The sequence below is a fragment of the Somniosus microcephalus genome, chromosome 23 (assembly GCF_052327205.1).
Source record: "Somniosus microcephalus isolate GS21.2 chromosome 23, FLI_Smic_1.0, whole genome shotgun sequence".
Lineage (NCBI taxonomy): Eukaryota > Metazoa > Chordata > Chondrichthyes > Squaliformes > Somniosidae > Somniosus > Somniosus microcephalus.
The window spans coordinates 67,875,055-67,889,403 of record NC_141009.1 but is presented as its reverse complement, the minus strand read 5'-3'; the positions used below and the strand labels follow the sequence as shown (position 1 = coordinate 67,889,403).

General features: G+C 49.1%; 1 protein-coding gene across 1 annotated transcript in view; it reads left to right on the top strand.

Annotated features, from left to right (window-relative positions):
• LOC147101936 (exonuclease mut-7 homolog) overlaps positions 1–14,349 on the top strand; it is a 360,516-nt gene that overhangs the window by 299,584 nt on the left and 46,583 nt on the right. The window contains exon 9 of the mRNA XM_085965159.1: positions 9,421–9,494. Coding sequence (XP_085821285.1) covers positions 9,421–9,494 — 74 coding nt within the window. The remainder of the gene's footprint in view (positions 1–9,420; positions 9,495–14,349) is intronic.

The following is a 14,349-nucleotide window of genomic DNA, read 5'->3' as shown; positions in this document are numbered from 1 at the left end:
TGAAGGTAAGCATGCAGATGCAGCAGGCGGTTAAGGCGGTGTGGTAAACCACTGTTTGTATTCCTGTTTGTCCTGTTTGTATTCCACTGTGTACATGCCTGGACATGCCTCGGCTGACTCCTCCCACAGGTCCTAGTATAAAGGTGACTGCTCCCCAGCCCTTTGTATCCTGGACCGGTCGACCACTCGAGGCAGACCTCCATTCTGTTGTTAATAAAAGCCTTTAGTTACTCTTCTAACTCTCAGTCTTTTATGAGTAATTGATAGCGCATCAGGCGGCAAATGGTATGTTGGCCTTCATAGCGAGAGGGTTCGAGTACAGGAACAAGGATGTCTTACTGCAGTTGTACAAGGCCTTGGTGAGACCACATCTTGAGTATTGTGTGCAGTTTTGGTCGCCTTATCTGAGGAAGGATGTTCTTGCCATGGAGGGAGTTCAGCGAAGATTCACCAGACTGATACCTGGGATGGCAGGAATGACGTATGAGGAGAGATTGGGTTAGAAGAATGAGAGGGGATCTCATTGAAACTTATAAAATTCTGACAGAACTGGACAGACTAGATGCAGGAAGGATGTTCCCGATGGTCGGGGAGTCCAGAACCAGGGGTTACAGTCTAAGGATAAGGGGTAAGCCATTTAGGACAGAGATGAGGAGGAATTTCTTCACCCAGAGAGTGGTGAACCTGTGGAATTCTCTACCACAGAAGGCAGTTGAGGCCAATTCATTAAATATATTCTAGGAGTTGGATATATTTCTTAAGGCTAAAGGGATCAAGGGATAGGGGGAGAAAGCAGGGACAGGGCACTGAATTTGGATGATCAGCCATGATCTCATTCAATGGCGGAGCAGGCTCGAGGGGCCGAATGGCCTACTCCTGCTCCTATCTTCTATGTTTCTGTGGTGTAACATTTGCAATTCTCCAGTCCTCTGGCACCACCCCCGTTTTGAAGGAGGATTGGAATTATAACCAGTACCTCTGCCATTTCTTCCTTCACTTCCCTCAGTGTCCTCAGATGCATCCCATCTGGTCCTGGTGACTTATCTACTTTACGTACAGCCAGCCTTTCTAGTACCTCCTCTTTATCAATTTTTATCCCATCCAGTGTCTCCTCAATTCCTCCTTCACTATGTCTATCGCAGCATCTTCTTCCTTGGTGAAGACAGATGCAAAGTCCTCATTTAGTACCTCAGCCTTACCCTCTGCCTCCATGCGTAGGTCTCCTTTTTGTTCTCTAATCAGCCCCACCCCTCCACTTACTACCCTTTCACTATTTATATGCCTATAGAAGACTTTTGGAATATGTTTTATGTTAGTTGCCATTGTATTCTCATACCCTCTCTTTGCCCCTCTTATTTCCTTTTTCACTTCTCCTCTGACCTTTCCATATTTAGCCTGATTCTCAGATGGATTCTCGACCTGACATCTGTCATAAGCCCCATTTTTCTGCTTCATCTTACTCTCTGTCTCTTGTCATCCAGAGAGCTCTGACTTTGGTTGCCCTGCCTTTCCCCCTAGTGGGAACGTACCTCGACTGTACCCAAACTATTTCCTCTTTAAAGGCAGCCCATTGAAAGGCACTACAGAAGTGGAAGTCTGTCTTTTTCTCCATTCCACACTTCTGCACAAAACAAACAGAAGGAGAGTGCTACTCATGCAGCAGAGAGGAGAGAAACCACCTATCCTTTGAGTTCTTATACCTGAGGGATTTTCAATCTCCCCAGACAGGGCAGCTTTTAGTGATTTTGACTTGACAACCCGATTGCTATTTCTCTCTTCACTACTTCCAACTTTTACACAGAGCTCTCCATTCTACACACACACACAGAGCTCTCCATTCTACACACACACACAACTCTCCATTCTACACACACACACACAACTCTCCATTCTACACACACACAGAGCTCTCCATTCTACACACACACACAACTCTCCATTCTACACACACACACACAACTCTCCATTCTACACACACACACAACTCTCCATTCTACACACACACACAACTCTCCATTCTACACACACACACACAACTCTCCATTCTACACACACACACAACTCTCCATTCTATACACACACACACAACTCTCCATTCTACACACACACACACCACTCTCCATTCTACACACACACACACAACTCTCCATTCTATACACACACACACAACTCTCCATTCTACACACACACACAACTCTCCATTCTACACACACACACAACTCTCCATTCTACACACACACACAACTCTCCATTCTACACACACACACAACTCTCCATTCTACACACACACACAACTCTCCATTCTACACACACACACAACTCTCCATTCTACACACACACACAACTCTCCATTCTACACACACACACAACTCTCCATTCTACACACACACACAACTCTCCATTCTACACACACACAACTCTCCATTCTACACACACACACAGAGCTCTCCATTCTACACGCACACAACTCTCCATTCTACACACGCACACAACTCTCCATTCTACACACACACAACTCTCCATTCTACACACACACACAACTCTCCATTCTACACACACACACAACTCTCCATTCTACACACACACAACTCTCCATTCTACACACACACACAACTCTCCATTCTACACACACACACAACTCTCCATTCTACACACACACACAACTCTCCATTCTACACACACACAACTCTCCATTCTACACACACACACAACTCTCCATTCTACACATACACACAACTCTCCATTCTACACACACAACTCTCCATTCTACACACACAACTCTCCATTCTACACACACACACAACTCTCCATTCTACACACACACACAACTCTCCATTCTACACACACACAACTCTCCATTCTATACACACACACAACTCTCCATTCTACACACACACAACTCTCCATTCTACACACACACAACTCTCCATTCTACACATACACACAACTCTCCATTCTACACACACACAACTCTCCATTCTACACACACACACAACTCTCCATTCTACACACACACAACTCTCCATTCTACACACACACACAACTCTCCATTCTACACACACACAACTCTCCATTCTACACACACACACAACTCTCCATTCTACACACACACACACAACTCTCCATTCTACACACACACACAACTCTCCATTCTATACACACACACAACTCTCCATTCTACACACACACAACTCTCCATTCTATACACACACACAACTCTCCATTCTACACACACACAACTCTCCATTCTACACACACACAACTCTCCATTCTACACACACACAACTCTCCATTCTACACACACACAACTCTCCATTCTACACACACACAACTCTCCATTCTACACACACACAACTCTCCATTCTACACACACACAACTCTCCATTCTACACACACACACAACTCTCCATTCTACACACACACAACTCTCCATTCTACACACACACACAATTCTCCATTCTACACACACACACAACTCTCCATTCTACACACACACAACTCTCCATTCTACACACACACACACAACTCTCCATTCTACACACACACACAACTCTCCATTCTACACACACACACAACTCTCCATTCTACACACACACAACTCTCCATTCTACACACACACACAACTCTCCATTCTACACACACACAACTCTCCATTCTACACACACACACAACTCTCCATTCTACACACACACAACTCTCCATTCTACACACACACACAACTCTCCATTCTACACACACACAACTCTCCATTCTACACACACACAACTCTCCATTCCACACACACACACAACTCTCCATTCTACACACACACACAACTCTCCATTCTACACACATACACACAACTCTCCATTCTACACACACACACAACTCTCCATTCTACACACACACACAACTCTCCATTCTACACACACACAACTCTCCATTCCACACACACACACAACTCTCCATTCCACACACACACACAACTCTCCATTCTACACACACACACAACTCTCCATTCTACACACACACACAACTCTCCATTCTACACACACACACACAACTCTCCATTCTACACACACACAACTCTCCATTCTACACACACACAACTCTCCATTCTACACACACACAACTCTCCATTCTACACACACACAACTCTCCATTCTACACACACACAACTCTCCATTCTGCACACACACACAACTCCATTCTACACACACACAACTCTCCATTCTACACACACACACAACTCTCCATTCTACACACACACACAACTCTCCATTCTACACACACACACAATTCTCCATTCTACACACACACACAACTCTCCATTCTACACACACACAACTCTCCATTCTACACACACACACAACTCTCCATTCTACACACACACACACAACTCTCCATTCTACACACACACACAACTCTCCATTCTACACACACACACAACTCTCCATTCTACACACACACACAACTCTCCATTCTACACACACACACACAACTCTCCATTCTACACACACACACAACTCTCCATTCTACACACACACACACAACTCTCCATTCTACACACACACACAACTCTCCATTCTACACACACACACAACTCTCCATTCTACACACACACACACAACTCTCCATTCTACACACACACAACTCTCCATTCTACACACACACAACTCTCCATTCTACACACACACAACTCTCCATTCTATACACACACACAACTCTCCATTCTACACACACACAACTCTCCATTCTACACACACACAACTCTCCATTCTACACACACACAACTCTCCATTCTACACACACACAACTCTCCATTCTACACACACACAACTCTCCATTCTACACACACACAACTCTCCATTCTACACACACACACAACTCTCCATTCTACACACACACACAACTCTCCATTCTACACACACACAACTCTCCATTCTACACACACACAACTCTCCATTCTACACACACACACAACTCTCCATTCTACACACACACAACTCTCCATTCTACACACACACACAACTCTCCATTCTACACACACACAACTCTCCATTCTACACACACACAACTCTCCATTCCACACACACACACAACTCTCCATTCTACACACACACACAACTCTCCATTCTACACACATACACACAACTCTCCATTCTACACACACACACAACTCTCCATTCTACACACACACACAACTCTCCATTCTACACACACACAACTCTCCATTCCACACACACACACAACTCTCCATTCCACACACACACACAACTCTCCATTCTACACACACACACAACTCTCCATTCTACACACACACACACAACTCTCCATTCTACACACACACACACAACTCTCCATTCTACACACACACAACTCTCCATTCTACACACACACAACTCTCCATTCTACACACACACAACTCTCCATTCTACACACACACAACTCTCCATTCTACACACACACAACTCTCCATTCTGCACACACACACAACTCCATTCTACACACACACAACTCTCCATTCTACACACACACACAACTCTCCATTCTACACACACACACAACTCTCCATTCTACACACACACACAATTCTCCATTCTACACACACACACAACTCTCCATTCTACACACACACACAACTCTCCATTCTACACACACACAACTCTCCATTCTACACACACACACAACTCTCCATTCTACACACACACACACAACTCTCCATTCTACACACACACACAACTCTCCATTCTACACACACACACACAACTCTCCATTCTACACACACACACAACTCTCCATTCTATACACACACAACTCTCCATTCTATACACACACAACTCTCCATTCTACACACACACAACTCTCCATTCTATACACACACAACTCTCCATTCTATACACACACAACTCTCCATTCTATACACACACAACTCTCCATTCTACACACACACAACTCTCCATTCTACACACACACAACTCTCCATTCTACACACACACAACTCTCCATTCTACACACAGACACAACTCTCCATTCTACACACACACACAACTCTCCATTCTACACACACACACAACTCTCCATTCTACACACACAATAAAGGAAAATCTCAAGGTGTTTTATAAGTATATTAAGCGCAAGAGGATAACCAGGGAAAGAGTCGTGCCCATTCGGAACCAAAGTGGCAATCTGTGTGTAGAGCCGGAAGATGTCGGTGAGGTTTTAAATGAATATTTTGCATCTGTGTTCACTATTGAGAAGAACAATGTAGGCATAGAAATCAGGCAGGGAGATTGTGATATACTTGAACAAATTAGCATTGAGAGGGAGGAGCTCCTAGCGGTTTTAGTGGGCTTAAAAGTGGATAAATCTCCAGGCACAGACGAGATGTATCCCAGGCTGCTGTGTGAGGCGAGGGAGGAGATTGCAGGGGCTCTGACACAAATTTTCAGAACCTCTCTGGCCACAGGGGAGCTGCCAGAGGACTGGAGGGCAGCTAACATAGTACCATTGTTCAAGATGGGTAGTAGGGATAAACCAGGGAACTACAGGCCAGTGAGCCTAACATCAGTGGTAGGGAAATTATTGGAAAAAATTCTGAGGGACAGAATTAGTCTCCGCTTGGAGAGGCAAGGATTCATCAAGGATAGTCAGCATGGCTTTGCCAGGGGGAGATCATGTCTGACCAATTTGATTGAATTTTTCGAGGGGGTGACTAGGTGTGTGGATGAGGGTAGTGCAGTTGATGTGGTTTACATGGACTTCAGTAAGGCTTTTGACAAAGTCCCGCATGGGAGACTGGCCAAGAAGGTAAGGGCCCATGGGATCCAGGACAATTTGGCACATTGGATCCAAAATTGGCTTAGTGGCAGGAGGCAGAGGTTGTTTTTGTGACTGGAAGCCTGTGTCCAGTGGTGTACCACAGGGATCGGTGCTGGGTCCTTGGTGTTTGTAGTGTACATTAATGATTTAGATATGAATGTAGGAGGTATGATCACTAAGTTCGCAGATGACACGAAAATTGGTGGAGTGGTAAATAGCGAGGAGGGAAGCCTCAGGCTACAGGACGATATGGATGGGGTGGTTAGATGGGCAGAACAGTGGCAAATGGAATTTAACCCTGAAAAGTGTGAGGTGATGCATTTTGGGAGGACCAACAAGGCAAGGGAATACATAATGAATGGTAGGACCCTAGGAAGGACAGAGGATCAGAGGGACCTTGGTGTGCATGTACATAGATCCCTAAAGGCAGCAGGTGGTTAAAAAGACATATGGGATACTTGCCTTCATTAGCTGAGGCATAGAATATAAGAGCAGGGAGGTTATGATGGAGCTGTACAAAACGCTAGTTAGGCCACAGCTGGAATACTGTGTGCAGTTCTGGTCGCCACACTATAGGAATGATGTGATTGCATTGGAGAGGGTGCAGGGGAGATTCACCAGGATGTTACCTGGGCTGGAGCGTTTCAGCTATGAAGAGAGACTGGACAGGCTGGGGTGTTTTCCTTAGAGCAGAGAAGGCTGAGGGGGGACCCGATTGAGGTGTACAAAATTATGAGGGGCATCGATAGGGTAGATAGAAAGGAACTTTTCCCCTTAGTAGAGGGGTCAATAATCAGGGGGCATAGATTCAAGGTAAGGGGCAGGAGGTTTAGAGGGGATTTGAGGAAAAACTTTTTCACCCACAGGTTGGAATCTGGAACTCACTGCCTGAAAGGGTGGTAGAGGCAGGAACCCTCACAGCATTCAAGAAGCATTTGGATGAGCACTTGAAATGTCATAGCATACAAGGCTACGGACCAAATGCTGGAAAATGGGATTAGATTAGACAGGGCTTGATGGCCGGCGCGGACACGATGGGCCGGAGGGCCTCTTTCTGTGCTGTATAACTCTATGACTATGATACAACTCTCCATTCTACACGTATACACAGGTCTGCTGCTTTTTGTACTTTTAATGAGGGCCTATGTCATTGGGAAAAAGTGTTTTTTTAATATAGTAAAGCTTAGATGGTTTGAGAGGAAAATGTTCAATTGTGAATGTTTTTGAACTGTGCATTCCAGCCCCCCCCCCCGATTACACCCCCGATTACCCCCAGCCCCCCCGATTATCCCCAGCCCCCCCCCCGATTATCCCCAGCCCCCCCCCCCGATTACCCCCAGCCCCCCCGATTACACCCTGCCACTATCGCAGTGGGCTATTCTCCATAGGAAGTGCTTTTGGGTGCGACAGTTTCCATTCTTGTTTAGGGCTAGGGAGGGGTAAGTGAGCCCGGGTTGCTGCTTCTGGCCACTATCCAGGAGCCCTGTTGGAAAGTGTGGCTGTGTGCAGTATCTGACTGGGCTGTTAAGCCACTCAGTTATTGAATCTTCTATTAAATGTGACTGTGCGGTCACGCAGTGAAGGGTGACCTTCGGGTGAGATTGTGAGCAGTGGCCATTGCCTGTAGACCATTCCCCAGCCCCCGATCTCCAGAGCAGCAACTTGGAGAGGGGGATGGTGGGGGGTGGGGGTGGGGGAGTCCAAGTTTTACAGACCGAATAGAAACATTGTCCCAAGGGGAGGAAGTTGCATGCAAGGCATTTTTGAATAAGTTGGCTGTGACAGTGCCCACAGTTTGTTGATGAATATACTTTCTTTAAATATTAGCTGATGTCCCATGGCATTGCTCACACAGCCAACTGAGCGCAGTGCTCTTGGAGGTGGGAATGGGACCAGTGAGCACAGTGATTTATATACTGCCAGTCTACATTCTTGTAACTGCATTTATAATGAGAAGTATCCATGTAAACGTGTCACATTGTAATTACAATCTGTGGCCAGCGGGAGCACATTCCTCTCCGTCATTGCACCAGACTGGTGCATGTGGGGGAATTAATGGAAGTATGATAGGACGATCTCTGGGATAAGGGGAATACTCCGGGATTAGATTGAACCACTTCACGGGCAGGGGCGGGAGGGTAAGCGGTGGAATGAGAAGCCCAGGGAGGGGATGGGGATGGGGGCAGGGAGTGTGGGAACATTTAAGGGAGAATTGATGGGATATTTGAGGGAGTGGGCGCTTGAAAGGGATTCGTTTTGGGGACCAGTTAGCTGAGTTCTTCCAGTCCTGTACCTACAGGAAGAACGTTCCCATGTTTCTTATCGTCATTTATGTCCAGCGAGCCTGGGGTGTCGCTGATCACCATCCAGTGACCCGCGCCACAAAGTCTGTGTTGGTTGAGAACAGGATTGGGTCGGCTCGGCATCGATGCCCTTCACCGTCCGAGTCGAGACTCCTTGCCTGGGTTGGTATGGCGAATGTCTAGGTGGGTGAGATGGTGGACAGTGACTGGTGCTGTGAACTCTATCCCAGCAAAAGCCAAGAATTGAAGGAGAGGGAAGGGAAAGGGAATGTTTGAGTAAAGTGCTGAAAGGATCTTCTGTTCTTGCTGCCCACAGTGCTCTGCCCCAATGTTGTGCACCAGCGGTACCTGGCTTCCATCAAATACCTCTTGTATAAACGTTTTGTGGAGGTAAGTCCCATTCATTCTAGCACAAGCTGTGGGATGCTAAGAGGGTGCGATCAAGTGTTTGAATTGGCCACAATGTTACTTTGCACTCTCTGATGGTACAATGAGTGCTCCAGCCACTGATCTGATGCAGCAACCCCAATGATCGGCTCCGGCTCGGCCTGCTAATACTCCCCTAATACTCCCCAGTATAACTTGCCTGATATCTCATTCTGGAGCAGACTAAATTATTAAAGATGCTATCCACCTCTTTCCCGCCCCCCCCCCCGCCCCGTCTCTCCCCCGGTCGCTCTCTCTCCCCGGTCGCTCTAACTCCCTGGTCGCTCTAACTCCCCGGTCGCTCTAACTCCCCGGTCGCTCTCTCCCCCCGGTCGCTCTCTCCCCCCGGTCGCTCTCTCCCCCCCGGTCGCTCTCTCCCCCCGGTCGCTCTCTCCCCCCCGGTCGCGCGCGCTGCCCCCCGGTCGCGCGCGCTGCCCCCCGGTCGCGCGCGCTGCCCCCCGGTCGCGCGCGCTGCCCCCCGGTCGCGCGCGCTGCCCCCCGGTCGCTCTCTTCCCCCCCCCGGTCGCTCTCTCCCCCCCGGTCGCGCGCGCTGCCCCCCGGCCGCGCGCGCTGCCCCCCCCCGTCGCGCGCGCTGCCCCCCCCCCGTCGCGCGCGCTGCCCCCCCCGTCGCGCGCGCTGCCCCCCCCGTCGCGCGCGCTGCCCCCCCCGTCGCGCGCGCTGCCCCCCCCGTCGCGCGCGCTGCCCCCCCCGTCGCGCGCGCTGCCCCCCCCGTCGCGCGCGCTGCGCCCCCCGTCGCGCGCGCTGCCCCCCCCCCCGTCGCGCGCGCTGCCCCCCCCCCGTCGCGCGCGCGCTGCCCCCCCCGTCGCGCGCACCGCTGCCCCCCCGTCGCGCCCCCGCTGCCACCCCCCCCCCCCGTCGCGTGCGCGCTGCCCCCCCCCCCCCCCCCCCCCCGGTCGCGCGCGCGCTGCCCCCCCCCCCCGGTCGCGCGCGCGCTGCCCCCCCCCCCCGGTCGCGCGCGCGCTGCCCCCCCCCCCCCCCGGTCGCGCGCGCGCTGCCCCCCCCCCCCCCCCCGGTCGCGCGCGCGCTGCCCCCCCCCCCCCCCCCGGTCGCGTGCGCGCTGCCCCCCCCCCCCCCCGTCGCGCGCTCCCCCCCCCCGGCTGCCATTTCTCTGTGCGGTTGTCCCGGGCCAAAACTGGTTGACCTATCTTAAAACTCCTCGTCGGCCTTTCATTCATATTCTGAAACTGCCTGTTCTCCACATCTCTTCTGACGTTTGGCTTAACCAAATCCAAGCGGCATCGTAGTCTTCGATTGAAGAACATCATGGCTGGAGTTTGGTTGGTAACCGCATGTGTCGCATACAAGAAGTTATCCACCTTGTGTTGTAGGGGTATATCTTCATTACACATTGCCTTGATAGCCTTCTTGAATGTTTGAACAAACCTCTCGGCCAATCCATTAGTGGCTGGATGATATGGGGCGGATGTGTAATGCTTAACACCATTGTTCTTTAAGAACCTCCGGAACTCTTCAGACAGAAACTGTGGTCCATTGTCAGAGCAAATCTGTTCAAGCAGCCCATTCCTGGCGAATATGGTTCGTAAGACTGTGATAGTTTTTTCTGTGGTGGTTGAGGACATTTTTATTACCTCTGGCCACTTTGAATGTGCATCCACCGCAATTAAAAACATCGAGTCCATAAAGGGACCAGCAAAATCAATGTGCACCCTTTGCCATGGAGATGAGGGCCACTCCCATGGATGTAGAGGGGCTTTGTGGTGGGGCGTTTTGGACCTTCTGGCATCCTGTACAGCTCTTGATCATCTCTTCGATTTCTCTATCGATTCCCGGCCACCACACAAACGCTCTGGCTAAGTTCTTCATTTTTACCCATCCCAGATGACCCTCATGAAGCTCATTGAGCACTCTATCCTTCAATTTGGGTGGAATTACTACTCTGGATCCACACATCAAGGTTCCTCTGCACACTGACAGCTGTTCTCTTCTCGGCGAGAATGCTGGCAGCAGTGGTTCACCATGTGCTGGCCATCCCTTCACCATTAAATCATAGACCCAGGAGAGTGTCGGGTCATTTCGTGTTTCCTTTTCTATGTTTGCATTCGTCACAGGGAGACATTCGACTATAGTCGAGTGGAATAACTCCACTGGATCCACTGCCAGTTCTTCTTCCACCGTCGGCAACGGTAGGCGCGACAATCCATCAGCATTCCCATGCTGTTTAGTTCCTTTGTACTCGATGTCATATTGGTGTGCCCCTAGGAAAAGGGACCACCTCTGTAGCCGTTGTGCCGTCATTATCGGTACGCCCTTCTGAGGGTTGAAAATGGAGTCGAGAGGTTGATGATCAGTTAGAGTAAATTTCTGACCGTGCAGGTAGTGATTGAACTTCTTCACCGCCCATACCAGGCTGAGGGCCTCTCTGTCAATCTGGGCGTAGTTACGCTCGGCTGAAGTTAACGACCGTGACGCAAAAGCTATCGGCCTCTCTGAACCATCAAGGAATTTATGTGACAGTACCGCCCCAATGCCGTAGGGAGACGCATCACACGCCAGTCTTATCGGTAGTGATGGGTTGTAGTGAGCTACAGTCTTGAAGTGATTAGGTCCTCATTCTTCTGAAAGGCCCGCTTACATTCATCGCTCCATTTCCATGCTACTCCCGTTCGTAGTAGGGCGTTCAGTGGATGCAGAATTGTGGACAAATTCGGCAAAAACTTATGGTAGTACTTCACCAATCCGAGGAATGACCTCAGTTGCGACACATTTTCAGGCGCTGGAGCCTTAACTACCGCTTCAATTTTGTCAGGGGACTTATGCAACCCCTCTTCATCAATCACGTGGCCACAATACGATACCTGTTTCTTAAAAAACTCGCAGTTGGGGCGATTGGCTCGTAGCCCATGTTCACGTAGTCTAGTGAGCACCTGCTCTAGGTTGGCAAGGTGTTCACTGCCATCTTCACCTGTCACTAGGATGTCGTCCAAGTAACACTGAGTCCCCGGAATCCCTTGCAGGACTTGTTCCATCGCTCTTTGCCATATCGCCGGAGCTGATGCTACTCCGAATACCAGTCGATTATACTGGTAAAGACCTTTGTGAGTGTTTATCGTGAGATACTTCCTCGAGGATTCTTCAACCTCCATCTGCAAATATGCTTGTGCTAGGTCAATTTTTGTAAAACGCTTCCCTCCAGATAGTGAGGCGAAGATATCTTCTATCCTTGGAAGAGGATATTGTACTGTGTGAAGGACTGGGTCCACCGTCACCTTGAAGTCCCCACAGATGCGAACCTTCCTTGGCTCCTCAGACTTATTGGTTAACGTTTTCTTCATGACAGGAACGATGGGTGTCGCCCACTCGCTCCAGTCTACCTTAGATAACACGCCTGCATTCTCCAGATTCTCCAGCTCTGCCTCGACGGCTGGGCGAATTGCATATGGTACCGGTCTTGCTTTGAAAAACGTGGGAATTGCATCCTCCTCTATTTTTATCGAGGCGGTTACGCCTTTAAGAGTGCCCAGTTCTTGTTGAAATACCTCTTTGGCATCAGCTAAGATTGTTGACAATCGTCCAGGAGTGACGTCGTCATCCTTTTTACCAGCCACCGTCAGTGCCTGAATGGAGTGCCAGTCTAAACTCATCTTTCTGATACATTCACGTCCCAATAACGATGGTCCACCATCTTGCAGAATGTAGAGATACAATTTCCGTATTTTCTTGCCGTTGTATTCGACAGGCACCCTTATTTTTCCTCTGGGGTATTCTTTTTGCCCCGTATACGTCCTCAAGACAATGGATGTCTCTCTCAAGGGTATGTGTGAGAATAGCCGCTCATAGTCTCGTCGATTCATGACGGTTAGAGCTGATCCTGTATCCAATTCCATTTTGACTTGGGACCCTGCTATCGTGAGGGTGACCCAAATGGTTCGGTGATCCTCTTTTGCGAGTACGTTGTGAAGTTTGAGACAGCTTAGTCTCTTGTTCCCGGATTCATTATCGCTCATCTGGTCTTCGGAACTACTGTCCGTCATCTTCTGTACTTTCCTGTACGGTTCCTTAGTAGCCTTTTTGTTGTCGTTGGTCTTCTTCCCAGACCTGCAAACTCGTGCAATGTGTCCCATCTTTCCGCATTGCCTGCATATTTTGACCTTGGACCAGCAGTCCTTCTGGTCATGGTTTGTTCTGCCGCAGCAATAACATTTTGCAAATCCCCGTGTCATTTCGTGGGTGCCGTATTCCTGTGGCTTTTGTTGTATTTCTGCAGCTCCCCTTGCTGCTGCTTCGTACGACACTGCCACGCTGAAAGCCTTATCTAGCGTCCGCTCTTTCTCTGAGAGTAACCTCTTCTGGGTTCCTTCACTCAGGAGTCCACAGACAAATTTGTCCCGTAAGGTATCTGCCAGTCCTGCTCCGAACTGGCAGTGCTTTGATAGCTTGCGTAGTTCTGTAAGGTAATCAGCATTGCTCTCATTTTTATGCTGATTTCTCCTGTGGAATTTAAATCTTTCTGCTATCAGCAGCGGTGTAGGATTTAGGTGTTCCTGTAGGATAGCAACAATTTCGTTAAAACTCTTCGCCTTCGGTTTGGCTGGAGTAATCAGGTCCCGCAATAGGCCGTACGTTCTTACGCCCATTAAATTTAGCAATACCGATGCCTTTTTCTCATCGGCTATTTCGTTTGCCTCGCAATATACCTCGACTCTTTCCACATACGTGGTCCAGTCTTCTATTGCATTATCGAAGGCAGTGATATCGCCAGTCTTTGGCATCTTGAAAATCTAAGATGGCGCCTCCCGCGCTTTGCCTTCGTCCCCGACGGATCAAAATGGCGCCTCCC